General features: G+C 44.9%; 5 protein-coding genes across 6 annotated transcripts; 2 read left to right on the forward strand and 3 right to left on the reverse strand.

Annotated features, from left to right (window-relative positions):
• Positions 1-982: 982 nt before the first annotated feature.
• Positions 983-1,792, reverse strand: LOC133844673 (UPF0389 protein CG9231). The gene is made up of 2 exons (XM_062278759.1): positions 1,472-1,792; positions 983-1,397 (listed from the first exon to the last, which is right to left on the reverse strand). The coding sequence occupies exons 1-2, from the start codon at positions 1,660-1,662 to the stop codon at positions 1,187-1,189; spliced, it is 402 nt and encodes a 133-aa protein (XP_062134743.1). The 5' UTR covers positions 1,663-1,792; the 3' UTR covers positions 983-1,186.
• A 342-nt stretch (positions 1,793-2,134) lies between these two features.
• LOC133844669 (rRNA methyltransferase 3, mitochondrial) lies at positions 2,135-3,558 on the forward strand. The gene is made up of 3 exons (XM_062278755.1): positions 2,135-2,545; positions 2,606-3,321; positions 3,375-3,558. The coding sequence occupies exons 1-3, from the start codon at positions 2,177-2,179 to the stop codon at positions 3,478-3,480; spliced, it is 1,191 nt and encodes a 396-aa protein (XP_062134739.1). The 5' UTR covers positions 2,135-2,176; the 3' UTR covers positions 3,481-3,558.
• Positions 3,559-3,925: 367 nt separating this feature from the next.
• LOC133844667 (ATP-binding cassette sub-family F member 3) lies at positions 3,926-7,066 on the reverse strand. The gene is made up of 7 exons (XM_062278752.1): positions 6,537-7,066; positions 6,254-6,477; positions 5,172-5,819; positions 4,942-5,115; positions 4,392-4,882; positions 4,235-4,326; positions 3,926-4,167 (listed from the first exon to the last, which is right to left on the reverse strand). The coding sequence occupies exons 1-7, from the start codon at positions 6,879-6,881 to the stop codon at positions 4,015-4,017; spliced, it is 2,127 nt and encodes a 708-aa protein (XP_062134736.1). The 5' UTR covers positions 6,882-7,066; the 3' UTR covers positions 3,926-4,014.
• A 463-nt stretch (positions 7,067-7,529) lies between these two features.
• On the reverse strand, positions 7,530-15,967 carry LOC133844666 (histone-lysine N-methyltransferase ash1). Its single transcript, XM_062278751.1, has 7 exons — positions 15,549-15,967; positions 15,182-15,297; positions 13,265-15,104; positions 9,878-13,203; positions 8,380-9,807; positions 8,100-8,312; positions 7,530-8,035 (listed from the first exon to the last, which is right to left on the reverse strand). The coding sequence occupies exons 2-7, from the start codon at positions 15,275-15,277 to the stop codon at positions 7,838-7,840; spliced, it is 7,101 nt and encodes a 2,366-aa protein (XP_062134735.1). The 5' UTR covers positions 15,278-15,297; positions 15,549-15,967; the 3' UTR covers positions 7,530-7,837.
• A 368-nt stretch (positions 15,968-16,335) lies between these two features.
• On the forward strand, positions 16,336-18,639 carry LOC133844668 (transcription initiation factor TFIID subunit 6). Of its 2 annotated transcripts, none has more exons than XM_062278754.1 (5): positions 16,336-17,312; positions 17,372-17,541; positions 17,604-18,062; positions 18,134-18,386; positions 18,465-18,639. In XM_062278754.1, the coding sequence occupies exons 1-5, from the start codon at positions 16,428-16,430 to the stop codon at positions 18,549-18,551; spliced, it is 1,854 nt and encodes a 617-aa protein (XP_062134738.1). In that variant the 5' UTR covers positions 16,336-16,427; the 3' UTR covers positions 18,552-18,639. The 2 variants fall into 2 exon arrangements, with proteins under 2 accessions (XP_062134738.1, XP_062134737.1); XM_062278753.1 differs by having other exon boundaries at positions 16,339-17,312; positions 18,131-18,386.
• The last annotated feature ends 84 nt before the right edge of the window (positions 18,640-18,723 follow it).

Raw genomic sequence — 18,723 nt, forward strand, 5'->3', positions numbered from 1 at the left:
TCGCTCTCCTTCTCTCGCTCTCTTTACAGCTGGCAGCAATCCGGGACGCGCATAGATTCACTCATGATACAATTATACAAGGTAGTCTCGTCGGCAAAAGCTTTCGTCAGTACGCATTCGTTTTTCGACGCAAGAGTTTGTCTGCGGGCGAATTTTTTTCTGCAATTAACCCTTGTGGAAAACGACATTTTGCAATGTATGCCGTATACACGGATAGAATTAAAACATTTCGAGAATTAGAGAATTCTCATATATATTATTAATATTGTTCGTAAACAATTTACATTTTAGAAATATGTCAAAAAGACATTAATATTAGCTTCAAAATATGTAAATATTAATATCATCGTATAAGGGTTAATGCGCATTTCATTGTCGTCTCGCTCACACTGCTGTGCTGAGACTCTTTCACTCGCACTCATTGTTATGTTTAAAGTCGGACAGCTTTTTCCGACGAGACTACCTTGTATAATTGTATCATGGATTCACTCTCCTTTGCTCTCTCTGCGCAATCGCACAGACTTTTGGCGCAAGTGGTGGTCACTGTTGATGATATTTCTGCTTATGCACAGTGGCTCACAGCACAAGTGGACCACTAGATGATTATCGAAATAATAACAGTACAAAATTTAAGCAACAGCGAATGAAATATCGATATCTTTCAAGCTTAGTTATCGCTTTTGTCTACCCATAATAATGAATGGAATTTTACAATTTAATTTCAACTTTGTGAGTAAATATTGCGTCCACTTTTCTTAACGCTGCGATAATCAATTAAATGGATTGAACTTTTAAGACAATTATTATTATTTTTACACTTCATATTGTGAAGCAATAATAATTATATGCCCAACTGATCGCCAATTGCAAATCAAACATTAGACATGCCCAATAAATATGAATTGGTTTGCATCTGGTTTTCTACATTTTAATATCTCTTCTAATTCTCACATGTGCGTCGAAGCCAAAAATATTCTCGTAATAAAATTTTCTAAATATTTATTTCAGTGCTGTGTGTGTGCTACAATAACAGATTGCATCTGGATTCTACTCGAAGCTAACAAAGAAAGAAAAGTTGCAAATATCACTTATACGCACCGAAGAACCCAACATCAAATTATACATAATACATATTTCCATAAGGTTCACAGTTGTTGCATTTGACGTTTTCGTGTCGCATATTTATTTATTTGCCACCAGCTGCGGCGTCCGTATTGGCAGCAGCCTGATTAAACTGATTATGCCATTCCAGATTCTGCTTGGTCACCGATTCACCTCGCTTTGCAGCCTGTTTACCACTATAAACCATAAGAGCGCAACCGACTACAGTTAAGCCAATCATGATGTTTGCCATCTTGATACGAATTTTGTTGCGGCAACGCTCCATTTCCTCCTGACTGTAAATAGTAAAAACCAAAAGAGTCACAAACAAAACTGGCAGATGGTGAGTAATAATAAATCATTGTCATACCTCACCAAAGCCGGAATCTCGCTGGCCGACTTGTACTTGCCACTCCAAACCAAGAAGCGCTTCTCCAAATCATTGGGAATATGATTTTTAATGCCCTGGCTCAATACTTGCGTGCTGCCAATGCTACGTTGCGTCAGCATATTGCAGGCACGCTTTCCCAAGGCGGCAATTAACACTGGCTTAGTTAGCATGTTGTTACTCAGTTTCGTCTGCGATGTTCTAAATAAAAACCGGCTTCTTTATGTTGTTTTTAAATCGCAATTGCTCGGGGGATGAGGACGGTAAACTTTATGCAATGGTCGTCAGTCAGCGTGACCACCAGTTGAATTCAAATTTATACTATTTTAGGTCTACAAAAAATACCAAGAAATGTAAGGCGCAATTTTATGAAAGTATACTGTTTCAATATTTTCTTTGTAAACTACAGGACTTATTGAACATATTTAGCTAATTACTCAAATATTTTCTTTAAACAGATTATCTTTCATTAAACTATTTTTATTTTGTGATTGCACAAACAAAAGGCTAAAAATATTCAAACTGTTCATGATAACAGAAATCCAAATCCACTTGTTGAACGTTGCCACCTCGGCAAACAAACTATTCTGATTGGAGTTTTTCGTGAATGTGCTAATCGATAAGATTGCATCGATAACATAATCGGTTGCTGAGGCACTAAAACTGCCGGCGAAAAACAATTCCAAAATGTTTTTAAATATATTTCGTCGATCCGTGCAATTGAATATTAGGAATGTGAATTACAAAGTGTTGCGATACAGCAGCTCTACTGGCCCAAAAGATGAAATTAAGGATGCGATGGACATTGAAGCCAGTTTATTTGAAAATTCATTGCTAAAACATGAACCAGTGAGCACGAGGGACGCTTTACGCAAGCACAAAACATCAAACAATAGACAAAAGAAACAGTCGGCCACGAAGTCAGCAGCAATTCCTTCGACTAGCATAATAAAAACTACATTGGCCAAAAGCGCAGTTCCACAAATTAAACGAGACCCAGCGCCCCTTATTAAGGACAGGGAATTGAATTTGGAATTTACCCGCCTCTCCTTACAGGTAAGCTAACGGTTGGAATTTTCCTATCTATCACTGAAATCGAAATCATTTTGCCTTCAGGATCCACTGATGAGCACTTTGCTAACCGAAGTGCGTTCCCGCAAGCGTCGCGATAAGAATAACCAGATCATAATCGAGGGTAGACGCCTTATTGCGGAAGCCCTTCAAAGTGGATTGCGTATGAAATCGTTATTCTTTAGTCAGAAAGATCAATTGGCCCTACTACGCGAACCAGTTGCACAGGCTCAGGAAGAACACAAGACGAAGATCTACAAAGTGCCGCAGCATGATCTGAAGACCTGGTCCTCCTTGGTGACGCCGCCAGGATTAATGGCACTCTTTGAACGCCCCTCCTTAAAAGGTGTGGAGCAACAACAATCGCACGATGAAACGCTGCCCATAACTGTAGTCTGCGACAATATTCGAGAGCCCAACAATCTGGGTAGTATTATACGTACCTGTGCCGCCTTGCCCTGCTCCCAGGTGGTGGTCACACACGGCTGCTGTGATCCCTGGGAATCGAAAGCATTGCGAGGAGGTTGCGGCGGACAATTTCGTTTACCCATTCACGACGATGTTAAATGGGAACAGCTGGCATTGCATATTCCACCTGAGACAGCCGACGATTGTCATGTATTCATTGCAGAGAACAATTTGGAAAAGTTGAAGGAACAAAATGGGGTGGCCATTGATTATGCAGATCTGCAAAACATTGGAACGCATAATATTCTCATCATTGGAGGCGAGAGTCATGGTGTCAGCGAAGATGCTTACAAGTAAGTCTTTTAAATTTCATTCGTACCCACAATTAAATCAATTCTTATTTCAGATTCATGGAGCTAGTGGGCAATAGAGGCAAGTGCGTCTACATACCTTTGGCGAAGGGCATTGACAGTCTTAATGTAGCTTCTGCACTCACGTTGCTGCTTTTTTGAACTACGCAGAAAGTTGATAGGTCAGACATAGTTGAGTACTCGATTGTACAATGTTAAATAAATATGAATATGTTGTTTCTAATCTGGGAAATTTCATTTCTAATCTGACCTCTGGCCTAAAGGGTAAAAAATGTAAAAATCGGGAAAACTTTGGAAAATAAAAAAATGTAAAAATCGGAAAAATTTTAGAAAATGAAAAAATGTAAAAATCGAAAAAATTTTGGAAAATGAAAAAATTTAAAAATCGGAAAAAATTTGGAAAATGAAAAAATGTAAAAATCGGAATATTTTAGAAAATGTAAAAATCAATTTAAGAGCTTTCTCAGGTCTTCAAAAGAGGGGGATGTCATTTCTGGCTGTTTAAATTCCAACAAAAATTGACTATATACTCCATGCTCAGTCCTTAAATTCTTTACTTAATATTGGTATGTATTTAATAATACGATTTGATTTCATGTTTTATGTATGATTTGACATACTACAAATTTATTGCTAATTTGTTTCACTTATTGTTGGGTGTAAAATAAATAAAATTCAACTATTAGCTTCGATTTCCTTGTAGACTTCCTTCTTGTATTCATCCAAGCCACCTTCGATAGCGCGCACTGTGCGATTCCCACAAACCCAGAGCTCTTTGCAGACGACCTTAATGAGACGTTCGTCGTGAGAGACGAGAATGACGCCACCCTAAAAGTGGAAAGGGAAATTATTTTAGATATACAGTCAACATTGTTTAAATAATTTCACTGCGCACCTTGAAAGCATTTATAGCTCGCCCCAGAGCATCGATCGTTTCAATATCTAAATGATTAGTCGGCTCATCAAGTACCAGGAAATTGGGTTCCGCTGGAATTAAGAAAATTACAAATTAGCTAAAGAATTTAGAGTAAGATATTTCATTTAACACATACCCATACACATTTTCGCTAAGGCCACGCGTGATTTCTGTCCTCCAGATAAGCTGGCTATGCTCTGGAGAGCGAGTGGTCCCGAAATACCAAAACTACCTAATTGTCGACGATACTCCTCGTCTGGCTTGCCGGGATACAGCTCAGCCAAGACGCCAACACACGTAACATTCATATTCAAGTGATCCACATGATGCTGGGCAAAATAACCGATGCGCAGACCGCGATGCAGGACAATATTGCCATAGATCGTACTCAGCTGACCCACAATGATCTTGAGCAGTGTCGATTTACCAGCTCCGTTCTCGCCGACAATACAAATGCGTGAATCCGATGTGGCTGATAGATTGACGCCCTTGAAGATGGGCAATGGATCTGTGGGATTGTAACGGAAGGAGACTTCTGAGATGGCCAGCACGGGCGGGTTGAGTGGTTCCACTTCGGGAAACTTGAGCGTTACTATAGTTTCCTTCTCCACAGGCTTAAGCTCAGGCCTGTCAACATAATTAAAGTCAGTTAATTGAATAGGTTTAAGGATAAGTCTTCTGCTTACAGTTTCTCCAGCATTTTGATTTTGGACTGCACAGATGACGCACGATTGGCATTGTATCTGAAGCGATCAATGAATTCCTGAACGTGCGCTCGATGAGCCAATTGTGCCTCGTACTCTCGCCGCTGCGACTTTAGTTTCTCTGTCTTGGTCTTCTCAAATTGCTCGTAATTTCCCCTAATCAATTTAAATACATGAATAAAAATTGGAGTTTAGTTTAATGGTCTACTCACTTGTATGCCTCAAGTTCCTGGGAATGTAAGTGAATAATGTCCGTGGGCACAGTATCCAGAAAATTGCGATCGTGAGACACCACCAATATGGTTGTGGGCCACGTTTGCAGATAAGTTTCCAGCCAAATGATGGCCTTAATGTCCAACATGTTCGTCGGCTCATCGAGCAACAGCAGATCCGGCTTAGAGAACAGCGCCCTGGCCAATGCCAAACGCATACGCCAGCCACCTGAGAATGATTTCGTGGGTCTCAGCTGCATGTCCGCATCGAAACCGAGACCCTTAAGTATCACAGACGCACGTGCCACTGCCTTGTCCGCCTCAATGTTCTGCAAGGCGGCATATGTTTCGCTCAGCTCGCTGGAAAGCGCTGCATCCTGTACACCGCTATTCAAGGCGGCCAGAATTTCCTTTTCGCGGGTCAACAGACGCGTTCGCTCTGTATCACATTCGAGCACACTGTCCACAGCGGAAGTATCGTCGCCAACCACTTCCTGCTCCACATGCAACACAGAGATATGTGACGGTATTTGCAGTTGACGCTCGGCAATCATACGCAACAGCGTTGTCTTGCCCAGTCCATTGCGACCAACCAGACCATAGCGACGACCAAAGGATAGCAACAGATTGGCATTTTGCAGTAGAACTCTGTAAAATAAAAATATTAATTAGTGCAACAGCCATTAATACTAACAATGTCTGTTATCAGCGACAAGTAGATGTAACAAAAGTGTTATACTTAAGTATAGACTGTAATAGACCCTTTCTGTTTTTTTCTTTAAATTATTTCTAGTTAATATATAGAATGAGATTTAAAACATCTTACTACTATCTACAGTTCCTGACAGTCAGGTGTACATACGAACGGTCAGACAGATATAGTTATATAGTTAACCTCGGATATTAATGCAGATTGGAGATGTCTTCTTCCATTTCAATTTTGATAAATTTAATAGACCCTTTCCACTTTTCAGAAATGTAAAGGGTCTGAAAAACAAATATGGGAACACTTGTCGTCAGTTATCGGAAACATTTGCCTAATTGGAAGAGGGATAGAGTACCCATTCTATTTCCGTACTCACTTTTCTCCAAAAGCTAAATCGAAATTTTCGATTTTGATATCCATGGAGCGATTGAGTCCCTTTTGGTCCAATTTGGTATTCTTTTTGTTGGTCACCTGCGAAGCAGTTGCCGTCTGCAACTTGACCGCCACTGGCACAACACCCAGTTTGGTTACCTCCTGACGCTTCTCCTGCTTCTGCATCAGCTTTGCTTCCGCCTTTTCCAGCTTTTTCGAGTCCACTTTCTGTAAGAGTGACATCAAAAATGAAACTGCACCTTAGATACACTTCGCTTTTTACTTACGTTACCACCATCCTTGTTTACCACCCAAATGCTCTGCATATCCTTGTCCATACGCTCCATATTCTTAGCCATTTCCTCGATATTAACGGGAGCATTGAGCACCTTACGCTCTACATTCTTCGAGTTGTTTTTCATAATGCCGAAGAATTCATCACACAGAGCTCGAATGTTTTCTTCCGAGCGTTCGCCATCAATGCCTTGGAGAATGTCGCCGACGGCATCAAAGATATCGTCGCACGTATCAAAGTCTTCGACACTGCCCGTTAGGACGCCCTCCACATAGTCCTTCAGCTCATTGTCGATTGCCGGAAACTCGCGTTGCAAAATACTGGCGTATTGACTCATCCTGGCGTAACTTATTATTATTTGTAATACCTACAATTGACCTTGATCAAGCGCAATCCAACTTGGGTTGCTGCACAATGGGACGCTCTGGCACTGGCCTAATTTTAATTGATTTATTATTATTTTTGATTAAGTGCTGCCCCAATGCGTTGGTCGCTCGTCAACGTGCCAACAAAAAAGAAACCCCAATACAGGGTTGCTTCAGCGCATGCGATACATCGATAACCAGCTGTCACAGAGCTTTCGCTTGTGTTATCGAAAAGCTTGCTTGCAATCGACATAGTTAACGTTGATTTGAGTTGTACAAGATCTGTGGTGTTTGATTGTTAATGAAAATATATATTTTAATTTCAAATTTTGTGTTAGAAGTTGATAACAATTTTTTTCAAAATATATTTAAATTAAAACTAAACGCGCATTGAGTTCACTACTTGTGTGTTTCAAGTAGTTTTGATAAGCAGCCATAACATAATACGTAATAAATTAAAATAACAATGCTCTAAACGCTATTTAGAAGGAGACGGGGGCGTAGGTTTTTGTAAAACATAATAATAATTGGAAATGCATAGTTAAACAATTTTTAAAAAATATGCAAAATTCTTCTATTAATATGCTTAGTATTGTTTTGCAATAAGAAACGCAAAAGCATGCATGAAATTGTATAAATATAAATAATTGTCATAAACGTAATACACAATACATAATAGAAATAGAAAGAATTACAATATCTGTATAAATAATTGCAATATATGATGTTAAGTTGCTCAAGAAGTTGTTCATAACAATCTATAAACTAGAATTACTACTATCACCGTTTTATGCGCTTTACAACTTAAGATCTAGGACTAAACTTATATAGCTAATTATGTTCGTTATATATATATAATTATGTATAAATAGTACGCAATGCCTCTAAAGTCGATATTTATGTACATGGCTAAACATTTAAGCATCCACTAGGCGCAAGGCGTTGACGAATTGTTATTATTGCTGCTGTTACTGCTGGTACAATTAGTTTTACGTTGACGGGCACCTCGACCACTCAGCAGATAGGACAAATCGATGGGTTGCTCTTGTGCTGTCTGTGCATCCAGGCACTTGAGCTTCATCGTGTTGAGTACGTTCTCCAAGCGTGAACGCTTCTTTTTCAGCACCTACAAAAAAGTCACAAGATAAAGCGTCTTCACTTTTTGTAATGGATTATGAAGTAATATTTACCTGTCCATTGGGAGCCGTTGGTGTCAGCACTTGAACAGCTGTTTCGGTTGCTGCGCCAGCTGTTCCAGCTTGAGCATTGCGCTGCTTTCTACTTCCTGTTGACGCTGGCCCTGCCCGTGTTTCTTGCCTCCCCACTTTAATTCGCGTTGTAGCTACATCTATATCAGTCTTTTGCTTCTTCGTCTTCAACAACGATGGATCCACATCGTGTGGCTGCAAAAAGCAATATATTTAATATAAATTGTACGCAAATTAATTATTATTATTAATTTCCACTTACCGCATAGCTCTTTGAGATCTTCAGTTTTTCTGGGAACTTTCTAAACGCATAGCTCTTAGTGCATGCCGGATGATTGGCCTTAGCCTTTGAGAAGAAACGCGCCGTTTTGTCCACACGCAATTCACAAATGAAGCAATGATCCTCATCGTTGCACTCCATAGGTCGACCCTTGCAGAAAGTTGTACGATCCAGCACCCAACAACGTCCAATCACGAGCTCAATGGGCACTACCTCGTACAGTGAGACTCGAACTACTTCGTTGGGATAGAATCGACGCGATGGCTCATGAAACGTCTCGTGTGGTCGCAGAAAATGATGGCCAAAGATGAAACGCTTTCCCTCCTCGTTCTTCCACAGATGCTCCACTCGAAAGATGTCACACTCTTGATAATCAATTGCGCCAATCGTCTCGTAGGTGTGCTTCTGGCTGGGCAGCACTTTGCCTGCCTCATCCTTGATGGGTATATCGCGCAGTACATAAACTGCATCGCCTTGACGCACCTGGAGGTCGCCACGCATTAATGACAGATAGTAGCGATGCCCCTCCTCGGTGTAGTCATCCAAGGGTATTTCACGATCCACTTCGCGGGGCTCGCAGCGTTCGCATTGATAGTTATCCGCATCGATGTCCGCCTTTGTGCATTCGGTGTGCTGCCAAACCATGCACTTGGCACACTGAATCATCAAACCCTCGTCCTTGTACAGGCCACAAATGCAGCGTATGACATCCTCCTCATCACCAGCAACGATGGGCAACTGAGACGCATCAAACTGTGGCACGGCCACACCACCTGCATTATCCGGTTTATGCAGCTGCTCGTTGCCCTGCTGCGTTTGCTCCACAATTGGCAGCTGCTGCAACTGCGACTTAAAGCTATGCAGCAGTTCCGGCTTGCCAAGAATCTCTAGCAGCTGGGCATAGTTGTTTGACTTCTGTTGCTCATAGCTGGCCATCAGCGTTTCCAATGCCTTGGTTTTGATCTCATCCTCGCCATGTAATTGACGCACTTCCACAAATAGTTGTTGCATTTGTTCATCGAATTCCAGCGGTGTTTTGTAGTGTCCTTGCTCCACTTGAGCCTGTATGGCTTTGAAGTCGAGTCGCGACGCCTTAAGCTGTTTCTTTTTCTTATTGCTGGTCACCGTGGTGAGCAGCTCAAACATCTTGACCGATTCCAGGGCCGTGCAAATATCACGCAGCACCACCGCCATTTTGGCCATCTTCTCCAGCTCCGGATCCTGTACAGCTTGAGTTAGGCCACGCGTCTTCATGTTGCGTGGCGTGCAAAGTGCAGAAATCTGTGCAGCGAGCAGTGAAGTAGACGATGGCGTGGATGGACGACGTCCTGGGGCATCAGCGTCTCCAGCTGCCGTAGGACTTGCTCTCTGCGCCTTTGCCGCTGCTTTCTTAGCCTTGCAACGACGTATCTGTGGAAGGAAAGTTCCATTACAGTTATTTCAATGAAAATTTAATAATTTTTAAATAACTGGTATTTACCTTTTCAAAGTTGCGCACCAGGAAGATGCTACACTGCTTGACGAGCTTCTTCTCCTTCTCCGACAACTGTTGCACACGTGCAACAACTTCTGCCTCCTTTGCCGCCTGTTGCTGACGCTGCGCATGCTTTTTCGCTTTGTGTTTACGCTGCCGTCCGTTTTGACTGCTTGTGGCATCCTTTGCAGCAGCTACAGCACCGTCGCCGCCAGCACCGGCCTTTGCCTCCACAGGCAACGGTTTAATACGCTGCGACTTGCCGCCAATGACGCCACGACACTGCGGCATATTGCAACGGCAGGGCTGACCCTCAGAGGGGTTAAAGAGCGAGAAATTGTAGTCGTAGGTGAGCTCCTCGCCCTGCTCTATGGCACGCTTGGCAAACAGCACCATGCGCGACAATCCATTAACACTCCACTTCTGCATCTCACAATTGGGTTCACACGAATGATTGACAAAGCGACAATCGCTGCCCATGCGCTGTCCGTCGATGACCAAACCACCATCCAGATGCAGGCAATAATGATGTGTGTCATTCAAATAGATGCTGGCCATGCGCTGCTTAAACTCCCGCTCGGTCACCACCTCGCCGACATATTCCAGTATGTAGGTGCCCTTGACAATGGGAAGCTTTGTGCGCACGCCCCAGCCCTTGTCGGTGGTCATGAAACGCTCCACTCCAGGTGCAACCTCATGGCGTTGAATCTTCTGATTGCGGCACTTGTCGCCAGCCGGACAATTGCTGGGCGCGCACTCCGTGTAAACCATGCGATTGAGACAGTTATCCAGACAGGAGCCACTGGATTGCGGCTTGCAATTGCAATTGGGATGATCGAAACCCGCGAGATTGGGTCGCACTGACTCGGCATAGACATTGGTGCGTATTTTTCGATAGTTCCACGACGGCACAACATGCCGTGTGGGCAACTTGTCGTGACTGTAGGCCCACCAGATGTCGTAGGGCAACTCAAAGTCACTGATGGCACGCCGGAAGTAGCGTTCACAATAGCTTGGTGGCGGTAGCAAGGAACTGCCCGACAACTCACCCGGAAGTTTCTTGCTCGGCTGCTTAACAGCAGAAGGCGTCGCAGTCGCAACTGTTCCTGTGGCCACCGGCAACTCTTTATAGTGATTGGAAAATAATCCGGCTGGCAGATAATTCTTCTTCAGCTTGGAGCGCTTCCGCTGTGACGTCGTGCTGCACTTATCCTCGCTGGTATCGCTGCAGCTGGCATAATCCAATGACTGATGCGCCGAGGACTCCTGAACGGGCAGCACGTCATGTTCATTGGCGGGCACAGGTTGCTCACTACGTTTAGCGGCCGCTTCCAGTTCAATTTGTGCCTGCTCATCGTTCGACTGCGGCATTGGCGGCTCTGGTAGTTGCCGGGAAGATGGCAGATGCACTGTCTTAACTATAGGTTCCTCTTGCTGCATATTTTTGCGCCGCTTAAGGCGAATCTTGCAGCTAAAGTTGGTGTTGGGATCGATGCCCGCAGGTAGCTTTATGCTGGTCTCCAATTTCCTCTTCAACTTGGGAGCAGCAGCAGCATCTGACTGCTTCGATGCACGTCCACGCTTCTTGGCCGGTCGCAACTCCAAAACCAAAGAATGCTGTTCTTGCTCCTGCTGTGGCTCTTGCTGTTGTTGTGGTTGCTGCTGTTCTTGTTGTTGAGGCTGCTCCTCCTCTATCGTTGCCTGTGTCGGCTGTGCTCGCTGCATCTTAGGTCTGCCTCTGCCACGTGGTCTGCCTCGCCCGTTACCCGTAATATTAGCTGGGGTTTGAGGTCGCTGCAGTCGCTCCAATGCCACGACAGATAAACGCGGTGTGCGCTGATTGCTACTGCGCGCTACAAAGGTTTCTCTTGCCTCACCTGCTTGCGGCACTCGCTCGCAATCCATGGCCACAGCTGGCGTTTGATTGCTGCTGCTGCGAGTCTCACGCGCTGGCTGCAATGGCTCCGCTGACTGTTGATCCTGCTGTAATGCAGCCTGTTCGATGCTAACTTTGCGCTTCTTGCGTCGCACAGTTGGAAAACCAGTGCGATTAATCTTCTTGCGCTTTCGTTTAAGCAGAAGATTGCCGCCAGTCTTATGGAGCAGTGTCTCCAGCACACGCTGACACTGTTCCTTCTTGTTGGCATCCTCCTTGATCTCCAGTGCGGCCAGCAATGGCGATTCCACCTCTGACTTGGTTATTACCGCCTCATTCAGCTTCGCTATGGGTATTTGAATCTCCAGTTCCACCGAAGGCTCAAAGATGCCAGGCGGCGGACAACTGTTGCTGCCCGCCGGCGATTGCAGCTGTTGGGACAACTCTCGGGCTGCAACACCTGCAGCAGCAGCTGCGGCTGAGCTCTTTGATTTGCCTCCCTGTCGACGCTGCTGCTTGAGCGAACACAACGAACTCGGACTAATGTCCAGCAGCTTGCCGCCACTGATCGAATTGTTGTCCACAACAATGCGCAACGGTGATGCGCTCGCTGCTGCTGCCGCCGCCGCAGGAAGAGCTGCCTCTTGACTGACGAGCAAATGGCGTTTCTTGGGCGTCAGCTTCTTGGCATTGAACTGCGCCTGGGCTTTGGTACTTGCACTATTCTTGGCAGCCGCTGCAGCTGCTGCCCATGCCTCTGCATTCAGTTTCCCATTGCTGGCAAATGCGGTGGACACATCCGCGCCCGTTGTGACCAGATAATGCCGCTTCTTCAGCGGCAATTTGTGATCATCGGGACTGGAACTGTTGCTTCCGCCGCTGTTGCCACTCGACTTCTTGTGCCGTCGCTTGGCGCCATTGTTGTTGCTGGTATTGTTGCTCAAATTGTTGCTGTTGCCCGCACTCGCCGACAACATGGCAAAGTCAATCAGTGGCTCGTTCAGCTTGCGCTTTTTCAGAGCTCGCTTCACTGGCTTTGTGGCCCCAGCGGCATTTGGTGTCCCATTGCTGCCTATGGCGCTGTTGCTGCTGCCATTGAGGAGTGGTAATGCGGTTGCTATGGGTGCCGCCAATGTTGCCTGCAGCTTGTTGGCTTCTGCCAGCAGCTTCTCCTTGCCACTGCTGGCAGTCAGTCGATCATCCTGTATGCGACAACGCGCATGAAAGGTGCTTGCAATGATATCGATCTCGGTAAGCAGCTTGGAGTCAATGTTCAGCGACTTAGCGTGACTAAAACTCTTGCGGCGATGGCGACGACGCATTCGCGACGCACTCGACACATAGCTACTGCACATGCTGGCCGCCGAGGAGCGTCGACTTTTGATCTTGCAGGCACTTCTGCTGGGCACAATTGTGTCGCCGCTGATCGAATTCTTGCGCTGCAGCATCATCTTGCCTGTTAAATTAAAAAAGTATAAAAGTCAAACATTCGAATTCATTCAACAGCTGCTACTCACTCTGCATAAAGTTTTCCGCTGAGGCTGTGGCAGCTGCGCCGCCGGCAACGCTGCCAGTGATTGCCTTGGTGGTTCCACTAAAGTATTGGCCCGTGGTAACGAAACGATTAATCTCACCATACTTTTTACTGGCACTTGTACTCGGCAAGCACTTGAGACTGGGTTTGCTAATGTACTCATTGCTTTCCTCGCTGCTCTGACCCAGCGAAAGTCCCGCCAGCTGCAATATGTCCTGATCATGGTCATCGCTCAACGCATTCGATGCCGGCTCGTGGCTGCTCTTCAGCATAGAGGCCCGTCTCCGACGTCGCAATGATTTGCTCGACTTCCCTGACGACTCCTTGCAGTCGCTGCGATAGCCACAACTCTTGGCGCGACTCATGCGACGACTGGCGCAGCTACGACTGCTGTAACGACTCTTACAGCTGGCGTCTGATTTATATCCTGAATTGTGATTGTGACGCTGATGCCGCACGCTGCCATAATCCGAGACATAGCCACTTTTGGCCGCGAGTATTTTGCTGCAAATGGTATTGGAGGTGCCACTACCAACACCACCACTTCCTCCGCCTCCACCGCCATCACTTTTATATCCGCTGACGGTGCGCAAGCGAAACTTTTTATTGACATCGATTTTGCGCCACAATGGATCGAGTTGCAACTCCTCCTTGTTGGCCTTCTTGTTGCTCTGACGTCGCTTGCTGCGCGGCGGTGGATACAACACTCGCTCCGTGGCATACATGCGCTTATCCAGATAGGCCATGTCAATCTTGGGCTTCGGATTGTCGTTCAACGCTACCTGCTGCATTTTGGGCGATGGCGTCGTGCTTATCACGCCGGAGTCGGCGGATTCATTAATGGTGGGCACGGCGACGGCAACAGCGGCTGCCACAACGGCAGCTGCAACAGTTGTCTGCAACTTTTTGGGTCGACCGCGTCGCTTGCGTTGCTGCTGCTGTGGTTGTTGTTGCTGCTGCTGTTGCACATAGCTTCTCTCGCTGGTTGCCGCCTGTCCTGGCTGTGCAGTTGGATTTGTAAGAGTTGCCGCATTGCTGCCCGTGTGATTCAGCATTTGGGTCTTCTCCATGAAATCCTGCAAGAGCGTTGACTGATATTGTGGCAACTGTTGCTTCGATTTAGCAGCTGCTGCTGCTGCCACACTGTTAGTATCTTCCGTGTCACTTTCTACACACTTTATGGCTGCCTTCACCAGGTTGGGCAAATACTCGTTGTCGCTGCTAGAGATGCCAATGTTATCGGCCTGCGACTGCATTCCTACACCACCAATAGCAGTGAGCAACAGACGTGGGGCACGTTGCAAGTGCATTTTAAGTGGCAAATCATCGTCGGAATCTGAACTGAATGCTGCAGCAGAAGGACGCTTCGATTTGCTGTTGTTATTATTGTTATTACTGATGTTGTTATTATTATTGAGGTTGCTGCTTCCGCTCTTCGTGGATATTTTCTTTCGTTTGACTTTCATCTTTTTGGTTGTATTCACAATGTTTGTTGACAACAACGCCGTGTCGTTGTCCCTCGCCGTATGCTTATTCTTGTTACTTGCTTCTGTAGAGCAACCGCTCCCTTCATGCTGTGGTGCGTCGCTCATTTTACGCACTTTTGTCAGCTTTTTTCGAGATGAATTCGATGCTAAATCAGCGACAACTTCTCGGCTGTTCGCTGTTGTTTTTTTGTTAAGGGTTATGAGACTTGTGGGCGGGTTTCTTATGGCGGAGATTTTCATGCGTAATCCATCAGTATCCGAACGTTGCACGCTAAATTGTGTTGCCGATTTCGTAGACTTCGATTGACTCGATTGATCCGTAATGGAATCAGTTTCCTGCATTAATATATAAACACTCCTTTAACAATTTCTATACATATATATAGATAATTGCGATGATGGGAGATACTTGCCTCATTTTCACTGCCGGATTCTTGTGTACGTTGCTGCGTTTCGAAAACCTTTTCCTTTTTTGCTGCTGCTGCTGCCTCATTTTGGCCACTGTTCATATTTCAACTCAAAGACGGCTCTGTAAAGCAATCACAACAACAAAATGTCAAACAATCCACATTAATTACAGCACGTTTAGAATTTTTGACAATCAAACTAGGTCAAACCACAAAACACACAGTGACAACACTTACACATACGCACACACACACACGCAGAGTGCAGCAAGCGATGACAAATGAAACGCTTGGGGCGGGGAGTTGACGTGAGATGGAGCAACACACACACATACACAAACACACGCACCCACAGACGCACAAATACACTTACGTTTCAGATATTTTCGTTTTAGCGTTAATTGATTGTGCACAACGATAACGAAATTGTTTTTTGAGCATATGCAAATACGTTTTGCGCCTTCAATTGCATTGCATTCAAGTTTTGCTTTCTGCTTTTGCTTCTGGCTTTGTTTTGTTTCTTAAAATGGCGCCGTTTTCACTTCGCAGTCTCGCGTTGAATTTTCACTGCTGCTGCTGCTGCTTTGTTCGAAAGGCGCGACGCGACATGCTTCGATGCACTTGCATTCAATTCCTGTTTATTTAATATGCACTTTTATTATTTTTAGATTGTTTACGGCATTACGTTGGCTAAAATTTTTAAGATATATGCAATAATTTCAATAATAAAACAAAAAAGCCACAAGGTACGAAATAAATAAAGAAAACAAACTACGAATCAGGGATGATACCAGCGTGACCGCAATTTTTATTTCAAAATGTACTATTTTTCTTTCAAATATATACCACAATTTCTATCACATCTCTGGAAATTATTAGTATTTATGTATCGTTTTGGTCTATTAACGGTAACACTCTCGATATGCAGTCTGCAAATTCATTCGATTTACATTTCCTTAAAATTTACCAACACTTTGTATGGATACTTCATAATTTGCGCAAAAATAACATTTAGAATGTGGAAAATAATTATTGTTAAAACAAGATCGAAAGAAAAAAATATGTTTGGAATACCAATGCATTTGTAATCAAGAATTTTGCATGTGGGTATTTAGTATATTTTTGGCTTTGAATAATATATTGTGAATAAGCATTTACGGTCACCCTAATCAGTAGTAGGTTCACCACTAGCAGTGGCAAGAAGAAGACGATTTCTGCTTTTGGGTGGAAAAAACTTTGTTTTGTTGTCAAAATGAGTAATAAATCGTCAAAAACAAATAATGCCGCTAGCAGTATGCTATACGGCTCTAGTATATCAGCGGAATCAATGAAAGTAATAGCGGAAAGCATTGGAGTTGGCTCCCTGTCTGACGATGCCGCTAAAGAACTTGCCGAAGATGTGTCTCTCAAATTGAAGCGTATTGTCCAAGATGCCGCCAAATTCATGCACCATGCGAAGCGCCAGAAGATGTCGGTTAGAGATATTGATCAGTCGCTCAAGATACGCAACATTGAACCGCAATATGGGTTTGTGTCCAAGGACTTTGTACCCTTTCGTTTCGCCTCCGGCGGCGGCCGCGAGTTGCATTTCACTGAGGATAAAGAGTTGGACTTAAGTGAAATCACTGCAAACAGTTCAATAAAGATACCACTAGACCTGACACTGCGCTCCCATTGGTTCGTTGTTGAGGGCATTCAACCCACAGTGCCGGAGAATCCGCCTCCTCTCTCAAAAGACTCGCAATTCGTGGACTCTGTAAATCCGGTCATAAAACTAGATCAAGGACTGAACAAAGATGCTGCTGGTAAACCCACGACTGGTAAAATCCACAAGCTGAAGAACGTGGAGACGATACATGTGAAGCAACTTGCTACTCACGAGTTGTCCGTGGAGCAGCAGCTGTACTACAAAGAGATCACCGAGGCTTGTGTGGGATCTGATGAGCCGCGTCGTGCTGAAGCCCTGCAGTCTCTTGGTTCCGATCCTGGCTTGCACGAGATGCTGCCCCGTATGTGTACGTTCATTGCCGAGGGCGTTAAAGTAAATGTGGTGCAGAATAATCTGGCATTATTAATATATTTAATGCGCATGGTGCGTGCATTGCTCGACAATCCATCGCTCTTCCTCGAGAAATACGTAAGTAGCAGTAGCAACTGCGTTCCAGCATCGAGTTAATTTTCTCATCCTTTGTTTAGCTGCACGAACTTATACCGTCTGTGATGACCTGCATTGTATCGAAGCAGCTTTGCATGCGTCCAGAGCTGGATAATCACTGGGCATTGCGTGACTTTGCCTCTCGTCTCATGGCCCAAATTTGTAAGACCTTCAACACGCTCACGAATAATCTGCAGACACGTGTGACGCGGTAAGCATTTAGATCAAACTGTTTAAACATGCTGGACAAACATGCTCTTCATTCCTTTACAGCATCTTTAGCAAGGCACTGCAAAACGACATGACACATTTGTCATCTCTCTACGGGTCCATTGAGGGTTTAGCGGAGCTGGGCGGCGAAGTGGTGAAAGTGTTTATCATACCACGACTCAAATTCATCTCGGAACGCATTGAACCGCATCTGCTGGGTACATCGATGAGTAACACGGACAAAACAGCTGCTGGACACATACGCGCGATGCTACAGAAGTGTTGTCCGCCCATATTGAAGCAAATGCGCAGTGCTCCAGATATTGGCGAGGAGTACAAGAATGACTATGGCTTTCTAGGTCCATCACTATGCCAAGCTGTCGTCAAAGCACGCAATGCGCCAGCCAACAGCACTGTGGCACTGGCATCCACTACCATCAATACGGCGCCCATAACAAGTGCTGCACAAACGGCCACCACAATTGGACGTGTCTCAATGCCAAACACCACACAGAGGCAAAGGTGAGACTTGCGAGTATTTCATTGAGAGAGAACAGTAAATGATTTGTATTCGACTTTGTCATCTCTAGCAGCCCTGTGGTGGCGACGATGCCGCAGATACGTGCCATTCAAGCCAATCAGCCGCCGCAAAAGTTTGTGATCGTCACACAGAATTCACCACAGCAATCACAACCTAAGGTGGTGCGACGCGGCAGTTCACCGCACAGTGTGGTGTTGTCATCGTCCTCGGCGAATGGCGCCAATGCATCTAATTCGAACTCATCGTCGACGGGAAGCGTCAGCGGCAGTGCAAATAGTTTGTTGACGTCGCGCAGCAATGATAATGTGTGTAGCAGTCCTGGGTACCTGCCAACTCCCTAAATGAATCCTCCAACTCTAATATGCTGTTTATACGCATTTCAGAGCATTGTGGATGTCAATTCGTTGATCATTGAAACGGAAATCGTACGCGCACCGCCCGAGCTGGATGATTTATCACATCTGGAATAGCCTTAAACACAGTCCTCTTGTCTCTCCCCATCCCTTTTAGTAATTTAAGTGTAATCGTTTATATGCAATAAACAGTAAAACAATTGAATCAACTACCCTACAAACTAGCACTTGAGATTAACCCTCAAACTACACGATACAGCGATGGCACGCAATGCAACACGCAATACGC

This window comes from Drosophila sulfurigaster, chromosome 3 (assembly GCF_023558435.1).
Source record: "Drosophila sulfurigaster albostrigata strain 15112-1811.04 chromosome 3, ASM2355843v2, whole genome shotgun sequence".
NCBI lineage: Eukaryota > Metazoa > Arthropoda > Insecta > Diptera > Drosophilidae > Drosophila > Drosophila sulfurigaster.